This window comes from Nuphar pumila, chromosome 1, assembly GCF_984573655.1.
Source record: "Nuphar pumila chromosome 1, dmNupPumi1.hap1.1, whole genome shotgun sequence".
Classification (NCBI taxonomy): Eukaryota; Viridiplantae; Streptophyta; class Magnoliopsida; order Nymphaeales; family Nymphaeaceae; genus Nuphar; species Nuphar pumila.
In genome coordinates, this window is record NC_143249.1 from 140,927,440 (window position 1) to 140,945,923 (window position 18,484).

The following is an 18,484-nucleotide window of genomic DNA, read 5'->3' on the forward strand; positions in this document are numbered from 1 at the left end:
TACCTCAACTCCTCTAAATCTTTCATCTTGAAAGTTTTCATTAAAAACGGTTTCACGTCTTGCACATGATTATCTGAGCTCCCAGTGATCACAATGTCATCAACATATATAAGAAGAAGTATAACGATGTCTGTCTTTTGGTAAATGAAAAGCGAGTGGTCCAGAGAGCATTTTCTAAAACCATAGCTTTGAATTTGCATAGAGAAACTTTCAAACCAAGAACGGGACGCCTGTTTCAACCCATACAGAGATTTCCTTAGTTTGCACACTCAGGCAGTAGGATCCTTTTCGGCATAACTAGGAGGTTGCTCCATATACACTTCTTCCTTTAAGGTTCCATGCAAGAATGCATTTTTAACATCCATCTGGCTAAGCCTCCATCCTCGGTCGACTGCTAGGGATATGATGACACGAATTGTACCCATTTTGACTACTGGACTAAAAGTTTCATCGTAATCTTCACCATATTGTTGTGTGAATCCCCGAACAACAAGTCGCGCTTCATATCTGTCAATACTTCCTTCAGGCTTATACTTTGTTTTATAAACCCATTTTGAGCCAACTACATTATTTCCTTCTGGCTGAGGTACTATTTCCCAAGTTTGGCACTCATGAAGTGCTTCCATTTCTTCATTAATAGCTTCAGTCCAATGACGAGATTGAAGAGCTTGATTAAAACAAGTGGGTTCATCATGTTTTGTGAGCTGAGACATAAACAACTGGAAATCAAGAGAAAAGGTCTCATAACTCACCCATCGTTGAATAGGATGCCTAATGTGTGACGGCCTTTGAGCCGGATCATTAGCGATGCTTTCCACATTCCTCTGCTTTATATTTTTGTCTCGTCTAGTGTATATTTGTCCAGAGAAGCATTCTACTGGGGGTGGTTTTACTGGAGATGGTTCAACACGCATCTGTGAGTCATCCAACCCCCTGCTCAAGCAAAAGAAAGTACAATTCGCATGACATGTTTCTCCTGTATTAGCAAAAAGATATGCGCTCATCCATGGATCATATACCTCTACTTCTCGAGATGGCAACGCTTCAGAGTCATTTACCTGAAAATTTTGTTCATCAAAAACAACATTCCTAGAGGTCCTAATATGTTTTGTAGTAGAATCATAGCATCAATAGCCTTTGTATTCATCTACATACCCAACAAATCTGCACTTAACGGCCTTGTCCTGAAACTTATTTCGCAGAGATGAATCAATATGTAAATAACATACACAACCAAAAACGCGCAACTCATCATAAGAGGGATGTTGCCCAAATAAAGTATAATATGGAGAGTGTTGATCCAGAAGTGCCATAGGAAGACGATTTATGACATGAACAGATGTATGAAAAACTTTAGTCCAGAGACTAACGGGCACATTGCTATCATGTAACACGCTCATCGCACTCTCGACAATATGCCTGTGTTTCCTTTCCGCAACCCCATTTTGTTGAGAGGTATGAGGGCAAGAAACTTGTCGACTTATTCCTTTATCCCGAAGAAAAGCAATAAACTCGTTTGATGAATACTCGCCCCCACCATCACATTGTAAATGCACAATATCACAGGAAAACTTTGTTTTGACCATCGAATGGAATTCTCAAAATAGTTGAAAAACTTCATGCTTATGTTTCAAGAAATATATCCAAGTATAACGGGAATAAGAATCAATAAAGATAACATAGTAACGACTACCGGAAAGAGAAGGAATAGGTGTGGGTCCCCAAACATCAGAACAAATAATCTCAAATGGCTTTGAAGCCCTTTTATTAATAATATAAAACAGAAGAACATGGCTTTTGCAGAGTTCGCATCAGGAACATTTATTATTATCTAAAAATGAACATAAACTAGACTCTAGAAGAAGACCATCAGATATAAGACTTTCAACGAAGCCCCGATTACAATGGCCCAAACGACTGTGCGAAATATCTGGCTTATTACAATGAGATGAATTAAAAACTTCCAACGAAGGGAAAAACAAAGACTCTGAAGGCGAAGACATTGAAGAATGCTTGGACGACTTCAACTGGAGGACTGGGGCTGAAGGTGAAGACATTGAGGGAATCTCCTTGAAGACGTACATGTTTCCTTGTCGCTCCCCCTTAGCAAACGTCTCCTTCGTTCGTAGATCCTTAACATAAACAGAAGAGGGAGTAAATTCGACGGAAGAATTCATATCGTCAACAAGTTTAGATACAGAAACAATGTTCTTTTTAATATTAGGCGCAAGGAAAACATTAGAGAAGTGAAGTGAGGACTCTGACATAGGGATATGTGCACTGCCAGTATGACTAATGGAGTGATAAGTTCCATCTCCCGTAACTATACTACATTTTTCAGAATAAGGCAATAAGTGAGATAACTTATCGACATTACCCGTAACATGAGTGGCAGTGCCGGAATCAACATACCACTCGCCTTGTTCATTTTGCTTGATCGTCATCTGTGATAATGATGATAACAAAAGTTGTTGCATATTTGTAGATGGCGCTTTCGTATCCACAGTAGTAGCTGACTTATTTTCAATTTTGTTTATTTTTCCTCTATTTTGTAGATTAAACCAACAATCAGCTTTCACATGTCCTCTTTTGTTAGATAAGAAACAAGTGGGCACTCTCCTTTGATTCCCTATATTAAAAACACCAGAAATATTAGGTGTAGGCAAGATACCACGACCTCCCTGCCCAAAACGTCTGTGGACTCTGCCTCCTTGATGCCCTCCATTTCCTTGTCCAAAACCGACAGAAGTGTCCATGGCCAAAACTGAATGAGAACGAACTGATTCATTTCCTTCTGCTCTTTGTTTCATAATCATCTTATGCTGGAGAAGTTTCACTTGAAGATCGTCAAAGGTAGGCAAGTGAGGAAGGCATGACAAAGCTGTGGTAAACATGTCAAAATCAGGGCCCAATCCATTGAGGAGTTGTTGAACTTTATCTTTATCTGAAATAGCACTTCCAATAACCGCCAATTGGTCAGTAATACTCTTCAAGCGGCCTATGTATTCCATGACTGACATGGAGCCTTTCTTCAAACTTTGAAACTCATTTTTTAAGTACATAACTCGAGCTTCTGATATCTGAGAGTATGTCTGAGACAACTTACTCCACAGATCCGCCGCAGTGCAATCATCTGAAAGAGTAACCAACACTTCTTGAGATAGTGTTGACGTAATATAAGCAACCAAAGACTGATCCCGCTTCCTCCAGGCTGTATACTCTGGATTCTTAAAGGAAATAGTAATGGTGTCACCCTTCTCATTGGTGGTTTCCTGCAAAATAAACTGTGGTGGTATAGGAACCAAACCATCCAGATGTTCATCGAGATCCTGACTCCGTATAAAAGGAAGTATTTGTCTCTTCCAGGTCAAAAAATTAGATTGAGTAAGTTTTTCTGTAACAAGCTGACTCAAGAAATTTGCAGAGGGACCGGAGGACAAGGTCGATGACGAAGAGTAATCCATATCAATGGAACAACGAATAAACGAACAAGACGAATGAAGAGAAAGAAAAGAAAATTGAAGATCACTTAATCAATCAATAGAACTTTAATAAGGGATGCACCCGTGATACTAATAGACGTAAACCCCTTTTTTTTCTTTTTTTTTAGGGTCGAGATTATAGATTGTTATAACCTGCCTATAGGCGTCGCACAGAAAACATTAAACAGTAATAGAAAAAGGAAACTTTTGTAATCAAAGAGGAAATAAATCAAAAAATACTCAAAAAACTGCAGTAGATTTGATTGCAATCAAAAGGAGACTGCAATCAAAGAGGGAAAACACGAATCAAAGGGATTGCAATCAAAGAGACTGCAATCAAAGAGAGGAAAACTGCAGTCGTTGATGGTGAAGAGGGGCGTTAAATGTGAAAAACTGCAGACGTTAATGATGTTGCAGACGTTAATGATGAAGAAGAGAGATAGATGGTGATGATAACGAGTACTGTGAAGAGAGGAATGAATAAGAATCAGAAAAATGAACGAGTGCAGAAGTTACCAGGAAGAAAGAAGAATGGACGAAGAGGTGAATCAAAAATTGTTCCTTCAGAAATCTTCAGATCTCGCTGAACACACGTCTGGTAGGGTTCCGCAACCTGGCGCTCTGATACCATATGAGATTCTGTGTGGGGTTCAACCTTCACTGCAGAAAATAAGAAATGAGAGAGAGAGAGGAGGGAGATTCACAATGGCTGGGGGCGGCGCACGTTAACCCAACCTCCCAGCCCTAAACTTTATAAATAAGTAAAAATACAATAGCTGAGATAACAGAAAATTTATAGGAATGCCATTAATGAAATGGCATTGAGCATGTGTTAAAACATAACGTGCGTATGGATCTGGACATATTTTAACAAGCGTAAGTCCATCCCCGCCTCTATCCCTGCACGAGGATAGATTTTAACCTCCATCCCTGCCTCCATCCCCGTTTCATGCCCTTCATCCCCGGTCCAAACGGAGCGAGGCGGGGCGGGGCCCCGTTGTCCCCCGGTCAACTGCCATCCCTACATACAATACAGATACAATACGGACTCGTATCGCAATACAAGTGTGTATCACACTGATATTCCTCATAGTAATGACATATACAACATTGGATAATCTAACAATGCTATTGGTTGCAGGCTCCAAGCTTTAACCTTTCCTTATAAATAGTGTTTAAAAACTCACTTGGTGACTCGACCATTCACATAGTCAAATTATTAAATGACCTAGGAATCAACAAAGCTAGGTTGAGTCTGTGGTGCAGACCGGCAGCAGGTCGGTCTACAACGGACACCCTAAATCTACTAAAATGCGAAAGCTTCTTTTGAAAACTGGCATTGCTCACAAACAGAATTTGTTTTTGCTGGATTTCGGCCCAGAAGAACTCAAAATCAGGGAAAACGCCCAACATGGGAAATATGCGAGACACAACGATCTTTCCAATGGATCCTAAATTGCCTAAAACGGATATCTGGTTGCAAAGATATCTATAAAACACTGGGACAGAAAATTCCACGAGAAAATGATCCTGAGGCAGGCAAACAACAGACTGTTCACGACCAGTTTCAGAGATAGTATGGACTGAATCTGCAACTGGTCCAAACACGAAAGTTTTAGACAAATTAGTTATCTTTCCAATAAAATAAAAATCAAAATTTTTTGATTTCGGATGGTTCAGATATGATTTAATCAATGAGGCGGACTGACAAAGGACAGAACAGTCACCCGAGTGGTTGTCCTTCCTGTTTCGAGCTGTTTTCGACAGTGATAATGCCGAAAACAGGGAACAGCCAGAACACGAAGATTGTTGAGAAAGTCGACATCTTTGCGATGAAATAAACCACACAATTTTTGGGTTTTTAAGTTGCAGTATCTCACCGTGAAGAACCTCAATCATACAATCAGGCCTCAAAATCCAACAAATGGATTGTGGGTATAAATGAAGAAATGCAAGCTTTATATGAATGTAAAACATGGGATGTTGTAAAAAGACATGTATAAAAGAATGTAGTTGGATTAAAATAGGTCTTTAAAATAAAATATAAACCAAATGGCAGCATAGAGAGATACAAGGCAAGGCTGGTTGCAAAGGGTTTTACTCAAGAACATGGATTGGACTATGATGAAACATTTGGTCCAGTAGTGAAGATGGGAACTATGAGAGTTGTTCTTTCTCTAGCAGTGGATCATAGTTGGCAGTTAAGTCAACCGAATGTTAAAAATGTGTTCTTGCACGAAGACCTCAAAGAGAAGACGTACATGGAGCAGCCACAAGGAAGGATCCAGACAACTATGTGTGTAGATTGAATAAAGCTCTATATAAGCTAAAACATGCTTCTCGATCATGGTTTGAGAGTTTTCAATTGAAATCCAGGAGCATGGTTTTCTCATATCTCATTTGGATCATTCTTTGTTTATCTACAAAGGTGACAAATGGATTACAATATTACTCATTTATGTTGATGATATCATAGTTGCAGGAAATTTCAAAGACCATATTGATGATGTCAAGAGTGTACCAAATAGTAGATTCAAAATAAAAGACTTGAGAGACCTTAAATATTTTTTGGGCATTGAGGTTGATCGAGGAAAAGACTCATTAGTGTTGACACAACGTAAGTACACTATTGATTTACTCAACTAGGTTGGAATGAAAGATTGCAAGTTGATACTCACTCCAAGTGTTTTGCAGCAGAAACTTGGACATGATAAAGGAGACATTTTTTATGATCCTACTAGGTATAGGAGTATTGTGGGTATGCTCTAATATCTTACTTTTACTCATCCTGATATTGTTTATGCAGTCAATCAAGTTTCTCAGTTTATGCACTACCCTCGTGTGACCCATGTTGAGGTTGTCAAAAGAATCCTTAGATATCTGAAAAGCATTCTTGGTGATGGGCTTTGTTATTGGAGAAATGATACCAATAAAGTTGTTTTATCAGTTATAGCCTTTTCAAATGTTGATTGGGTAGGGGATCCGGATGAAAGAAGGTTTGTCTCCGGGTATTGTGTTTTGATTGAAAAAAACCCGGTCTCATGAAGCAGTAAAAAGCAAAAGGTAGTAGCTCAGTCGAGTACTAAAGCCGAATACAGGTCAATGGCAGCAGCAGCATCTGAAATCATTTGGATCAGATACTTATTATCTGATTTATATCAACAAATTTCAAGTTCTATCTTATTTTGTGATAATCAAAGTGTGATCAAGATATCTCTCAATCCTATTCAACATGAAAGAACGAAGCATATAGAGATAGATCAGCACTTTATTAGAAGCAAAGTTGAAAGTGAGGAGATTTCTACTCAATTCATTGGGACTCATGATCAAGTTGCAGATTTGTTTACAAAAGGATTAACTAAGGAAAGGTTTTGGTACTTGAAGAGCAAGTTGTTTATGGTTCTTACCATGCATAACTTGAGGGAGAGTATTGAGACGTGAGCTTCTGGGTCTAGATTCAGATCCAGATTGATTGACGTGTTTTGAGTATTATGTTTCTGCTTGTAACTGTATTTTAATGTTTCTTTTGTTGCCCCTATTATGTATCTTTTCTATATATTATAACTAAGGGCATTATTGAAATGTAACCTAATGGTTAATATAAAGAAACCCATGACCCATGAGGAAGGGTGTGGAGAATCAGTGCAGCCTTTTCTTCTTTCTTTCTCTCTTCTTTCCTACAAACTGTGTTTCTAGTGCAGATCTGCAGATCTTACAATGATATCATATGCAAGAGAGATAGAACCAATCACAAACTCATCAGTCTGAGCTTCAACATTTCATGATAAAAAGTAGAGCTGTATAAAGTAATCAATGTGCATCTAGAAGCAGAACTGGATTTGACTTGGCTTCCATTTAGATCCAGACTAAAACTCAATTAGTTCCTTTGTGTTCATTCTGACTCCAAGCATGTGATCAAATCAACGAAAATGGTACTTGTATCTAGTTCAGGTCTTCCGAACCAAGTCTGACGAAGAATAGTCTTTTCTTGCTTTAAAAGGTCAAATTACTGTCAGGGTCAAGCATAACAACCTGATTGATAACAAGTTCCATGGGCTATGATTAAGATTTCATGTGGCCAAGTAAAGAAATACTAAAATTTCATGTGATCAAGTTTACATACACATATATATACCTATATCTGAAGTGGTGAATTAGTGGAGGTCTCCACTTCCATGAAATCAAGGCCTTTGAGTTTTTTAATGCTTTTGAAAGTAACATGCATGAAGTTGAATTCACATAAGGATCATCAGTAAGCATGATACAGCCACAAACTTTTACAAAATTAGGCTTTGTAGCCCTTAATGCATGATATATAAGCTTTACAAAACATACACGTGCTCATTCATACCATCCGGAAAAATAGCAGCAGCACCTCCCTCGTAAAACCAGTCCAGCTCTTTCTTCCTTAGCAAAAAAATACCTCGAAGAACAAGGCCAGTGACCTTGAGGAATAATTAGGAACTAAAAGGTTAAAAGAAAAGCAAAAAATACAAGATCAAAGAGACATTTTCTCAAAGTATAGGCCCAATGATATCTCCAAGGTGCCCTGAGAATGAGGGAGAAGCAGAAAGTTAAAAACTTTTCTCACCTTGTCAGGGTGGGATTGGCTGTAAGCCAGTGCTAGTGTACTTCCCCAGGACCCACCAAAAACCTGCAGAGTTTTAATATAGACAGTCAATAAAGAAAATATGTTTGAAATAACATTGAAACAAGCATGAAATTGCCTGCCACTCTGAGATGCTCAAGTATTCCCTCAGCTTTTCAATGTCTGAAACAAGGTCCCACATTGTGTTGTCTTCTAAGCAGGCATGTGGTGTGCTTTTTCCTGCACCACGCTGTAAAGGTAGAGCCATTTCAGAAATGAAGTTAATCTGAATTTATTGGGCACCATGTCGAATCAAGATATTAGTGACAGCTATTGAACCTGATCAAAGAGAATGATTCTGTAATATTCTGGGTCAAAGAATTTCCTATTGCTGGGTGATGTTCCAGCTCCAGGTCCTCCGTGGAGGAAGACAACTGGCTGCATAAAAGAAAATGTAAAATGGAAGAGAATCAATTACATTTGGGAAGTGTAAAAACATATTAACAACTGAAATAACACTCAAAATCTTCTAAGAAGCACGCTACACCCCAAAGCATAAGAAATGGCATTCGAAGGGATCCATTTACGACTACCCTAAGGGGGAATTTGTGTGCCGAAGAAACAATGCCATTTCTGTGGAAACACATGAAAATAGCTGTTGTTTCCAAAGTCTCAGAAGCCATGCACAAACATGGGATTGTCATCCTCATAGTCTGCAATATTTCATCTTCATAAAACTCTCTTTCCTCTCAATCTAAACTTTAACATGTGCATTTACATGCACCCCATCATCCTTGATTTGGCTAACAGGTCCACTGTGTTATGCTAGGTTAAGATAAGCAGATACATTTTCATATCAATACCTAGGAAATATTAGTCTCCCTAGATCTTTCATCAGGAGCCTGTCATTAACCACACTTTTGACTTCAGCAACGTGCTTTTCTAAGTTACATATGATAAGTATGTCATCCATATCCATGAGTACTGATGTAGTGCCATGTCTTCTAATACAAATAAATAACTAATGTCCCAGAATAAGTCATTGAAAAGCATACTTCTAAACTTCCAAAGGAGAGCAGGTAAACACAGTTCAAGAAGATTGCTTTAACTTCTGTATCTCCATCTTTTTTCCTACACAGATTATTGTTGAGATAATTTTTCTTCAAACCTAGCATAACAGGGATTGTGGGACTTATCATGATTCCCATGTACCAAATACATGCATTGTCTCAGTTAACTCCGTTCAGGGATTTTGTCCATCTTTTGTTTGTGGCTTACCATTACATAATTGATAAGTTACATTCAGCATTCAACACTAGAGTTTCATAAATTCCCCATCTATCACCTAGATGCTTCAGCCTACTTGATCTTCATGGTGCTCATCCCAAAATCTATCTGAATTATCTTCAGCTTCATTGGTGTTTGTGACACTTTCTGCTTGTTGGTGATTATTTCATTCTGTGCAGATTATACTGGGTTCCTCCTTGTTCAGAAACTTTGCATTGTTTTGGTGACCAATTTACATCTTATAATGGATGAAATAACTCCATATTTCTGTTTTAAATTAAACCTCCTATTGGAACATAAATTGAATTACTTCACTAACTTCAGGAGAAATTTTCCAGTATATTAGATATATTGGTAGAATGCGTCATTCAGTCACTACTTTGCCCAAAACATTCTGATAATTCAAGTAGGTACAACAGTTTGAAAAATCTTAGAAAGTAAGAAAACAAAAGCATGAAAATGTAAAAACAAAGCCCATCATCTACAACTAAACTGGTGAATAGGCCAAGTCACTCAAGTATGTTAAATTTTCTATTTTAGATCCTATAAGCATTCGGATTTCAAGATCCAATCAAGCCCTGCAAAATGAGTGGTATGGTCAAAGAAAAATACGGTTGATTCCTTGGATGTTTTCCACATTACATGAAATTTTAACTCTCAAGGTTTATTCTAAAAAAATATAAGTTCACATCACAGGAAGCAACCGGTTAACCAAATGAACCAGTTAGGAGAGAAAACATAATCAGGTTTAAAATTTTATGTCAAAGCATTACATCATGAAGAAGAAAAATGAAAAACACGAAGTACTCACATGCCCACTTGGATTTCCAGACTGCTCCCAATACAAAGAGTGCTTCTCAGAAACCTTCAAAAATCCAGAACTGTATGGCTCCATATGGGGATAAGGATTTCTGTTCAAACTACGTGAATTCACTGTATCAACCATTGTTGCTCTACAATTTTGAACCCTCAATGAGGTAAATATTTTACCACCCAACAACAAACAACTTCCTCTTCCTGCATATGACCCACAAAAGATCAAACCAACAAAAGAGAAAACATATACAAGCGTGATGGCAAACGAAATTGTTCCTAGAGCGTCAAGATTAACGGTCATTGTTAAAATTACAACAAACCATCAAATGTTGTGGCAATAATCCCAGAAATCCGTCGTATGTGCATGTCAACTTCTGAGATCTAAAAGCTAAAGTCCAAGCACCCACATATGAACAATATGGTAGAAAATTTGCTACTATTGAACTCCAAAATCAACAACTGTTGTAAAATTATAGCATCCTATCATATATGCAAGCAACCCAACATAAACCTAGAAATTAATGGTTCCATGGAACATATCTTTAGTTTTAGTTAAATTCTGACATTTGAGGGAGCAAAGCGGCAGGTAGAGTGACATTTGAGGGAGCAAAGCGACCGAGCAGTAAAGATTAAACCCCTAAAGGAGGAAGAAACCCTCACCTCGCCTAAGTGAGATACTGGTTGGGGACGTCACCCCTACGTGGGTCACTATTCAATACCTTGTTTTCTAAGGGCTAGCTAACTTATAAATAACTATACGAGATCTTAAGGGAAACGAACTCGTGTGGGGGCTCCACACGGTTAACGTTTTTTTTTTCATTAGCTTCTCATTCATTTATAGAAGCCCGCTTCCAGGCCTGGGACGGGTAAAGCCCAAGGAGAGACTCAACGAAATCCATGGAAATTTCAGTCCATGCCCTCTACGGAATAGGCAACATGCTTGTTATTTTGACAAGTAGGGAACTCTCTCACACACGGGTTGTTTTCACCTTTTGTATAGCGCCCAGCATTTGCCTACTTAGCCACCGGCCACTACCAGCAGAGAGGCTACCCCTCAAGACAAAGAATAAAAAACCAGAGCTTATCAAGCCAAAAAAAAAAAAGTCACCACATTCTTATTTACTTTAAAAAAGAAGAAAAAGACCTTTAATAAGATTCTCCCGTGGCACAGAACGACAGTCTCAGATCCGGTTACGTCAAGTTACCAAGGCTGCAAAGGGATAGGCTCTCCCTCCAAAGTATTTTCGTCCGGTCATTCCCTCGCGCTCCACTCTTCTCTCCTACCCAGTCTCTGCTCGCGAAAGAGATAGACTATTCTGAAATGAGGATTTAAAAATGAGTCGGGTATAGGAGGAGCGATAAGGATGAAATACGGCCCACCCAGCTCAGTCCTCAAGATCTTTGTCCTCGAGTCAACGCCTTCCCCCTAGTAGATCAGTAAAGTATGACAGATACGAGGGAGACCCAAACCAACGATTTTCCATATCTAGTGCATCAAAGAGGATTGTTTTACTTACTGCGCCAGTAAAGGCGCAATGAAAACCGGATACTTTGACTCTAGAGCAGCAATCAACCAGACTCGTGAACGCTGAAGTCTTTTAAGGTAAGAGAAGGTCAAAATGTTTTCTGAGAATGGTCAGCAGAGAAAGAAAAATCTGTCCGCAAAATATCCATAGAGCTCTAATCCACAGGGAGAACAGAACACGAATATGATGGTAATTCAAAATTATGCTAAAATTAAAAATCAAAGAACCCATTTTCCATCAATCTAAAACATTGGAAGGTGATGCCAATAGGTTTTTTTTGTTTGTATATTGACTTCTAAACACACAGCCAACAAAAGCTAGCAACACATGAAGAACATTTACGTATTAGAACCCCAAATTAACAACACCAATCATCGATATTAATGGTTAGAACACACTGGGGGAACTCATACCTCCAGAAACGTTCTTGGTGGAGGAAAAAAGCGGTCCCCCTCGGAGCGAACCTTTCCGCCTGTGAGAATGGAAGGGAAGAGCCCCAATGGCAGAAGGAAGCGCAATACGCGTCGTATGATTGGCGCTGGCACGCATTTCTCCAAATTCGTTAACGTGTGTGTGCTACCGCTACCGCTACCATTTTTTTCTCAATTGAGAGTCGCATCCGCACAAGTCCGATACCGCAGCATAACGAGACGGGTAAATACTATGTCGGACGAAGGCACTCACAGACGCGGATCCGACACGGGACACCAATGCAGATATCAGATTTTGCTGGTTAGTAAAAGAGTAATTTACAGGAAGCGTAACGTTTTAAATTGAGGCATACACAGATTCATCAGTTGCTTACAAAAAATCTGCCTAACGTTTTAGCTATTACATATAAATGCCCGTTTGTAAAACCAGTAAATTTTCTCAGTTTTATAAATGAATAAAAAAGAAATCCTTTCCTAGGTTTTATGTGCATTTAATTAATGTATCTCGTGCTTATTTGCTCATTTCTCGCTAACAAGGGTAAAATTATTATTTTTAAAATTATTTTGACTATTTAATAATTAATTATATTAATTTATAATAAAAAACAACTTTTAAAGAGGTTTGTAATATATCGAATTTTGGAGCTAACTAGATGAATTTAGCAAGTTAAAATCTTAATTTTTAACCTAAGGGCATTTTAATTATTTAACCAAATAACTATTTTTTTATTTCATCAAAATGCTTATCAAATTATTGTTAAAATAAATATCTTTGAAGGATTTTATAAGTCCTAAATACATTTTGAAGTTTTAAAAACAAAATTAAGATTTTTGTTGAAACTTGTCTTACAAATGGGTTCAAACCCAAATGGAACGACCCAATTTTATGGGTTTTAAATAACTAAATAAAATTATATTTAATTTTAATTAAAACTTCAAAGCAATATTTATAGAAATATATTATTTACTAGTTATTTTAGCTTTAGTTTTATTTTTGAAATCGATAATTGGGTCTTATTTCATTTTGGACCCAAACTGTGTCCAATACGGACCTTTTTGGATTTGGAGCGCAATGGGGACTAGGTGGGGCCCACTAGGGCACCCCAATCCCATAACCCCTTTCTTTTCTCCCCAAGGAGGTTGACACCCTCTCTTTTCATCTCTTTTCCCTTTTGAGTTTTTAGAGAAAACTCTTTCCCTTGTTCTCTTCACCTTAGCCGATTGCCTAGGGATTTGTGCCCATCATTTTTTCTTGTGATTGGTGCCATCCACAGCTCCAAACACACATAGGTGAGTGTTTTTTTTTTCATTCCCCTTCTTCTTATTTCATTTCTTCTTTTTTTTAGTAATACTTGTGAACTTAATTTATTTTAACTTTTAAATTTGAGCAAAATATAAGTTAAATTCATGTTAAATTCAAGCAAAATTTGAGAGTTTAAGTTGAAGTAGGACTCTAATTAGGTCCATTACGAGCCGTAGATCTCATAGGAGATCAAATTTGATTATTCTAGTTAACTGTTGCTTAAAAAATGCAATTTTTAAAATTAACTGACCTCTATTTTGAGTTTTTCAACTTGGATCTGATTCTAAATTCATTTGTTTTAAGCTGACGTATTTTGGACTCAAACTAGGTTTCAAGAATGGCACAGGGGGGTCACGCTCAGCCCAGTGGTGTGCCAAGTGCTGCTATTACTACACTATTTAAACTTACTAAAACTATTTCTAATTCTAATACCTACCTTAAAACAAAAATTAATTCTAACTATAGGTTACACTATTCACTATTTACAACTAACTACCTAAATGCTTGATAAGGAAGGAGGTTTTGGTAAAAGTTCATGAAGTGCACCTTGGATCACGTGAGTTTATGGATATTTTGGGTTTGGATCTAAAACATGATGCAATATTTCACCTTTGGATCGGATCTGAATCCACTTTACCATGATGTTCGCTCTAATTACCCTGAAAATGCTCAATTTTCTTCATTTTAGCTCAGATTCGAGTGAAATTTGAACTATGGCTTCTTTGCACCTAAATCCACAATTACATAAGTTTTTATTCTCCAAAATAATGTATTAAATGCATAAATAATATATTTAAATGATATGCATTTCATGCATCATCAATGGGTCTTTGTTCTATCGATTTAGAAGTATATTGATCTCAACACCTTCTACAAGTTTATATAAGACTCATCAGAATAACGCACATTCATTTATACATTCATATATCGCTGAAATTAGAATTAATGCATTGTTTCGATATTAATCGGTCACTCCCTAGTACATGAGAGAAGCTTGAACTTTGACATCAACGTGACGTTTTAGAGGTTTATTGTTCTATGTATTTTAGATAGCTGAGAGTCCTAATGACCATATCCATGGTAGGACGGTAGAACTCATACTAGGCTAACTCGACCATGCAATTTCGGATGCATCCTCTACTGCAGTAATGATGTTCAATCCTTAAATCTTAAGGATAACCCGACTTTCAAACCTCCTGAGTGACAGGAGGTCCCTTGATCTCTTTGGTTCATAATAAATGTGTCACTCGTGGACTATACCATCACCGTCTTCCATGGTGAGTAATAGTCATGAAGGGGTTTGGTGGTATAATCGTGTTTTATAAGACATTCAAATGTCACTCGGGCAAACCAGTGCTTTCTGCACTAAGGGAAATGTGTACCCCAACCCCATCTAGTATTCCAAAGTACGGTCTAACTGTGTGACCATGGGACTATCGTTAAGTTTTATTCATATGCATTTATGACTCCGCTCTTAGCATCTATGGCTTTCATGAGTGCTTCACCTCTTTCAGGTGGACAACGAACTTTGGCACTCCGACCCTTACGAGTCTAGTTGTAACAGTATTTCACATGTTGTGTGAAATATAAAATGTTCTCCCGTTCCCTAAGTTTGACCCAGATCTCACCCTAGTGTCAGTCAGTTTTTATTATTTGGTGTCTGGCTCTCACAAAACCGTTTTTACCAAAAATATCTTTTAAAATTTTATTTCATAAATTTTACACCAACAGGCTAAGGCAGTGATGGCCCTTAGGAGTTGGTGAGAATATCAATCAGTCTCGAGAGAGACAATAGATGGGCCAGGTGAGGCCATGCCATCTACTTCTGCTCAGTTGTCTACCCCTGAGAGAGGCAAGAATAGAGGTGGGTCTCCTTAAAAGGAGGAGGATCCCCTATCATATATTCCTAAAGCACCCTATCCCAAAGCCTTAGAATCTTCAGGAGGCATTGGTAAGCAGGGGGGTTCAAGATGCAAGACATGCTTGAAGTCTTCAAGCATGTGCAGATCAATTTGCCACTGCTAGATGACATTCAACAAGTACCGGCCTACGCCAAATTTTTGAAGAAGCTTTGCACGCATAAGTGTAAATCAAGAGGCAAAGTTTTTACCAAGGTTCTCTTAACCGAGCAGGTGAGTTCAGTGCTTTAGCACCAAACTCCACCTAACTCAAGGGCCCTCGCGCCCTTATCATCTTGTGTTATAGGGAATATCAAGATTGAGAGAGCATTGTTAGATTTTGAGGCCAGTGTGAATATCCTACTAGGATATTTTTATGATTCATTCAGGTTGGGAGAGATGAAGTTGACTCCTATGACCCTGCAACTATTAGATCGTTCTGTCAAGGTTTCGAGAGGAATCCTAGAGGACATGCTAGTTAAGGTCGATGAGTTTGATTTTCTCGTCGATTTCATCATCTTGGATATGGAGTGTAACACTCCAATTTTTGAAACCAAAAATTTAAGATTTTTTTTTCTTTCTTTAATGCAATGGTCTCATCAACAGACTCGTTACAACCATATCAAGTACTAGATGACCCGCATAAGCGCAAGCGTGAGCGTGTCTTAGCCTCCTAGTACAAGGTCCCATACGAAACCACCGTCAATGAATCTGATTGAACCATTATATATAAGAAATTCTTTAAAATCAGTATTTCATCATTGGCCTTCCCTTAACCAAATTTAGCTCTAGGGAGTCAGCCTGTGCATGCACCGGCATTTAATAGCTCCGTAGAACCAAGTTCGAAATTAAAGCATCCAAATGACAAATCCTTAAATTGTTACTTTTCAAGAAACACAGCGAAAATTCTTTTTAAATATGGTTCAAGCCTTGGGCGGGTTACATACACCACACACGTATGAAACTATAATAATTAAATCAAACATTGCATTTAATAAATCAAATACTAGTCTCAAACTTTATCAGAGTTAACAAGACTTAATCAAATAAACAAATTTCAAAATATTAAGTCCTCTCAAAACTGTAAAGAACTGTGACCCTCTTGATACCACCCTGAGCCTGCGGTCATCACCCATAGGCCTACTCATTACCTAAAATATTAAAAACAGAGGTATAAGTTTACAACCTTAGTAGATAATCACCAAGCACATGAACACAAATATTCTAATCACATAAATAGGCATTGACATATTTTTATATATCATTTAAATCATGCAATATCACAATATCATAATTAAGCATAATTTACAACTATACAACTAATCATGCTTGCATTCATATTTTAGAAATAAACATATTATACTGCTTCATGCTAATGAAATAACAATTTATGCACAAACTGAATATTACAATGATTTTATTCTAATTTCTTATATGTTATTTTTTCTCATGCCCGAAGGTACACTCTTGGGTTTTTAACTCCGATTCATCCAATCCAATGAGGGGTATATTATGCCATGTATTTTATTAATATCACCGAACTGAAAGAACCTGCAATCTCACCTCGAGGTACCACTGGAGCGGTCTGTAACTGACAGAACTTTTAGTCGTTCAGCGCAGAATCGATTCCTACTCTGCAGAGATTTTGGACATATCATCTATGACACATGGTAGTCCGACCCCCTACGATCGGAGACAAGGGACAAGGAGACGCCGCCGCTCTCTAAAATAAAACAATGATTACCCGATCGTGTGTACCTGCACTTTCTCCAAAGTGGGCTCCAGTCCAAAAGGACCTATTCTGAATGGGTCATGGGTGTTATTTAATTATTAGGCTCATAAATTAAATTACATGTGCTCACCGCACGCACACCCGAGCTCACCAACCCAATCTTCCCACTGAAGAACTCATAAGCAAGTCTGTTTTTGACCCATCTAGATCTCACAGTTTACACTCTGAGCCCGACCTCCACGAGACAATTATATGATTATGTGCATGAATATCTTTTTCTGTCTCTAGTGCACCACAGGCACCCATAAGTTCCACTGAACCCTGGCTCACACTGAGCCCTATACACATGCTCATATTACACATCATTATCACTATGTCATATGCTCACATGCATAAATAAAGACTGCAACTACAGGCAATTCATGATCATGCTTAAACAAGCAATGTGTAACAATTCACTTTACACTGATTATAACTTATAATATTCAATGTTCATCAACATGCATGTCATATGAATGGTTATAAAATAAGGGTAACATGAAATACATTCAGTTTGTATGCATATCAGCTCAAATTTTAAGATAAACATCCATAACCATGCTGAATAATGTAAAATACATTTAAATAATCATACATGACCTCATGTATAAATTTGGGTCCCTGTTAACCCATCTTTGGAAAACCCACCAAAAATTTCAGATACCGAATTATACTTTTACAATTTTACTAATAATGCCCTTATATCTTATAAAAAGAGTCCAAGAAACAAAACCTAAAAATTCATTGTACAAAAATCATGGAAATTCCTAGACTAAACCCTGTTCATGAACAATATAAACCAGATTCTGTTGTCTGCAGAAATTTATCCTGATTTGGGAAATTTCTTCAGGCCTACAGAAAAAAAAAATTATAAAATTATTTTTACAATCTTTCTCTTACATTTTTTGTAATTTATTTTGATGAGTTTTCATTGGGTATTTAAAATCAACAAAATCGTGAGTTCGAACAGTCTTGCAGACTGAGTAGAAAACTAGTGCTTTATTGTGAAGGACATTTTGGCCTCTGTACCGCTCCAAACGAAGCGATTCAAGAGTTTAAATTCAAGCCCTAAATGTGTAGAACACGCCAGTATTTTTATTTTAATTTATTGACTTTGTTTTCAATAAATTATTAAATTTTTTCTGAAATAGGTTGAGATAAAAATGATGACAGAAAACCAAGATCCAAAATCATGCAAGATTCATCAAGACAGAACAAGATTCAAGATAAAGATCCATATAATCATAACTTTTTGATGCTCTAATCATATTTATATCATCATACAATAATTATTTGCTTAGATCCATGTTAATCTTGCTAAAATAAATAAATACATCATTCAGGAATAGTAAAAACCATTAAGAAATAGCTCGAATAAGGTT

General features: G+C 37.5%; 1 protein-coding gene across 4 annotated transcripts in view; it reads right to left on the reverse strand.

Annotated features, from left to right (window-relative positions):
• The window catches only part of PIP (proline iminopeptidase), a 124,905-nt gene extending 112,580 nt beyond the window's left edge, over positions 1–12,325 (reverse strand). Inside the window, exons 1-7 of one of the 4 annotated variants that reach the window (XM_090013558.1) lie at positions 12,113–12,325; positions 11,318–11,489; positions 10,169–10,374; positions 8,410–8,508; positions 8,210–8,320; positions 8,074–8,136; positions 7,834–7,927 (exon numbers count right to left, since the gene is read on the reverse strand). In XM_090013558.1, the coding sequence (XP_089869684.1) occupies positions 7,834–7,927; positions 8,074–8,136; positions 8,210–8,320; positions 8,410–8,508; positions 10,169–10,303 (502 nt within the window). In that variant the 5' untranslated portion in view covers positions 10,304–10,374; positions 11,318–11,489; positions 12,113–12,325. Of the gene's footprint in view, positions 1–7,833; positions 7,928–8,073; positions 8,137–8,209; positions 8,321–8,409; positions 8,509–10,168; positions 10,375–11,317; positions 11,490–12,112 lie in introns of those variants that run through there. The other 3 variants (XM_090013550.1, XM_090013566.1, XM_090013574.1) reach the window with 3 other exon arrangements.
• Positions 12,326–18,484: the final 6,159 nt, after the last annotated feature.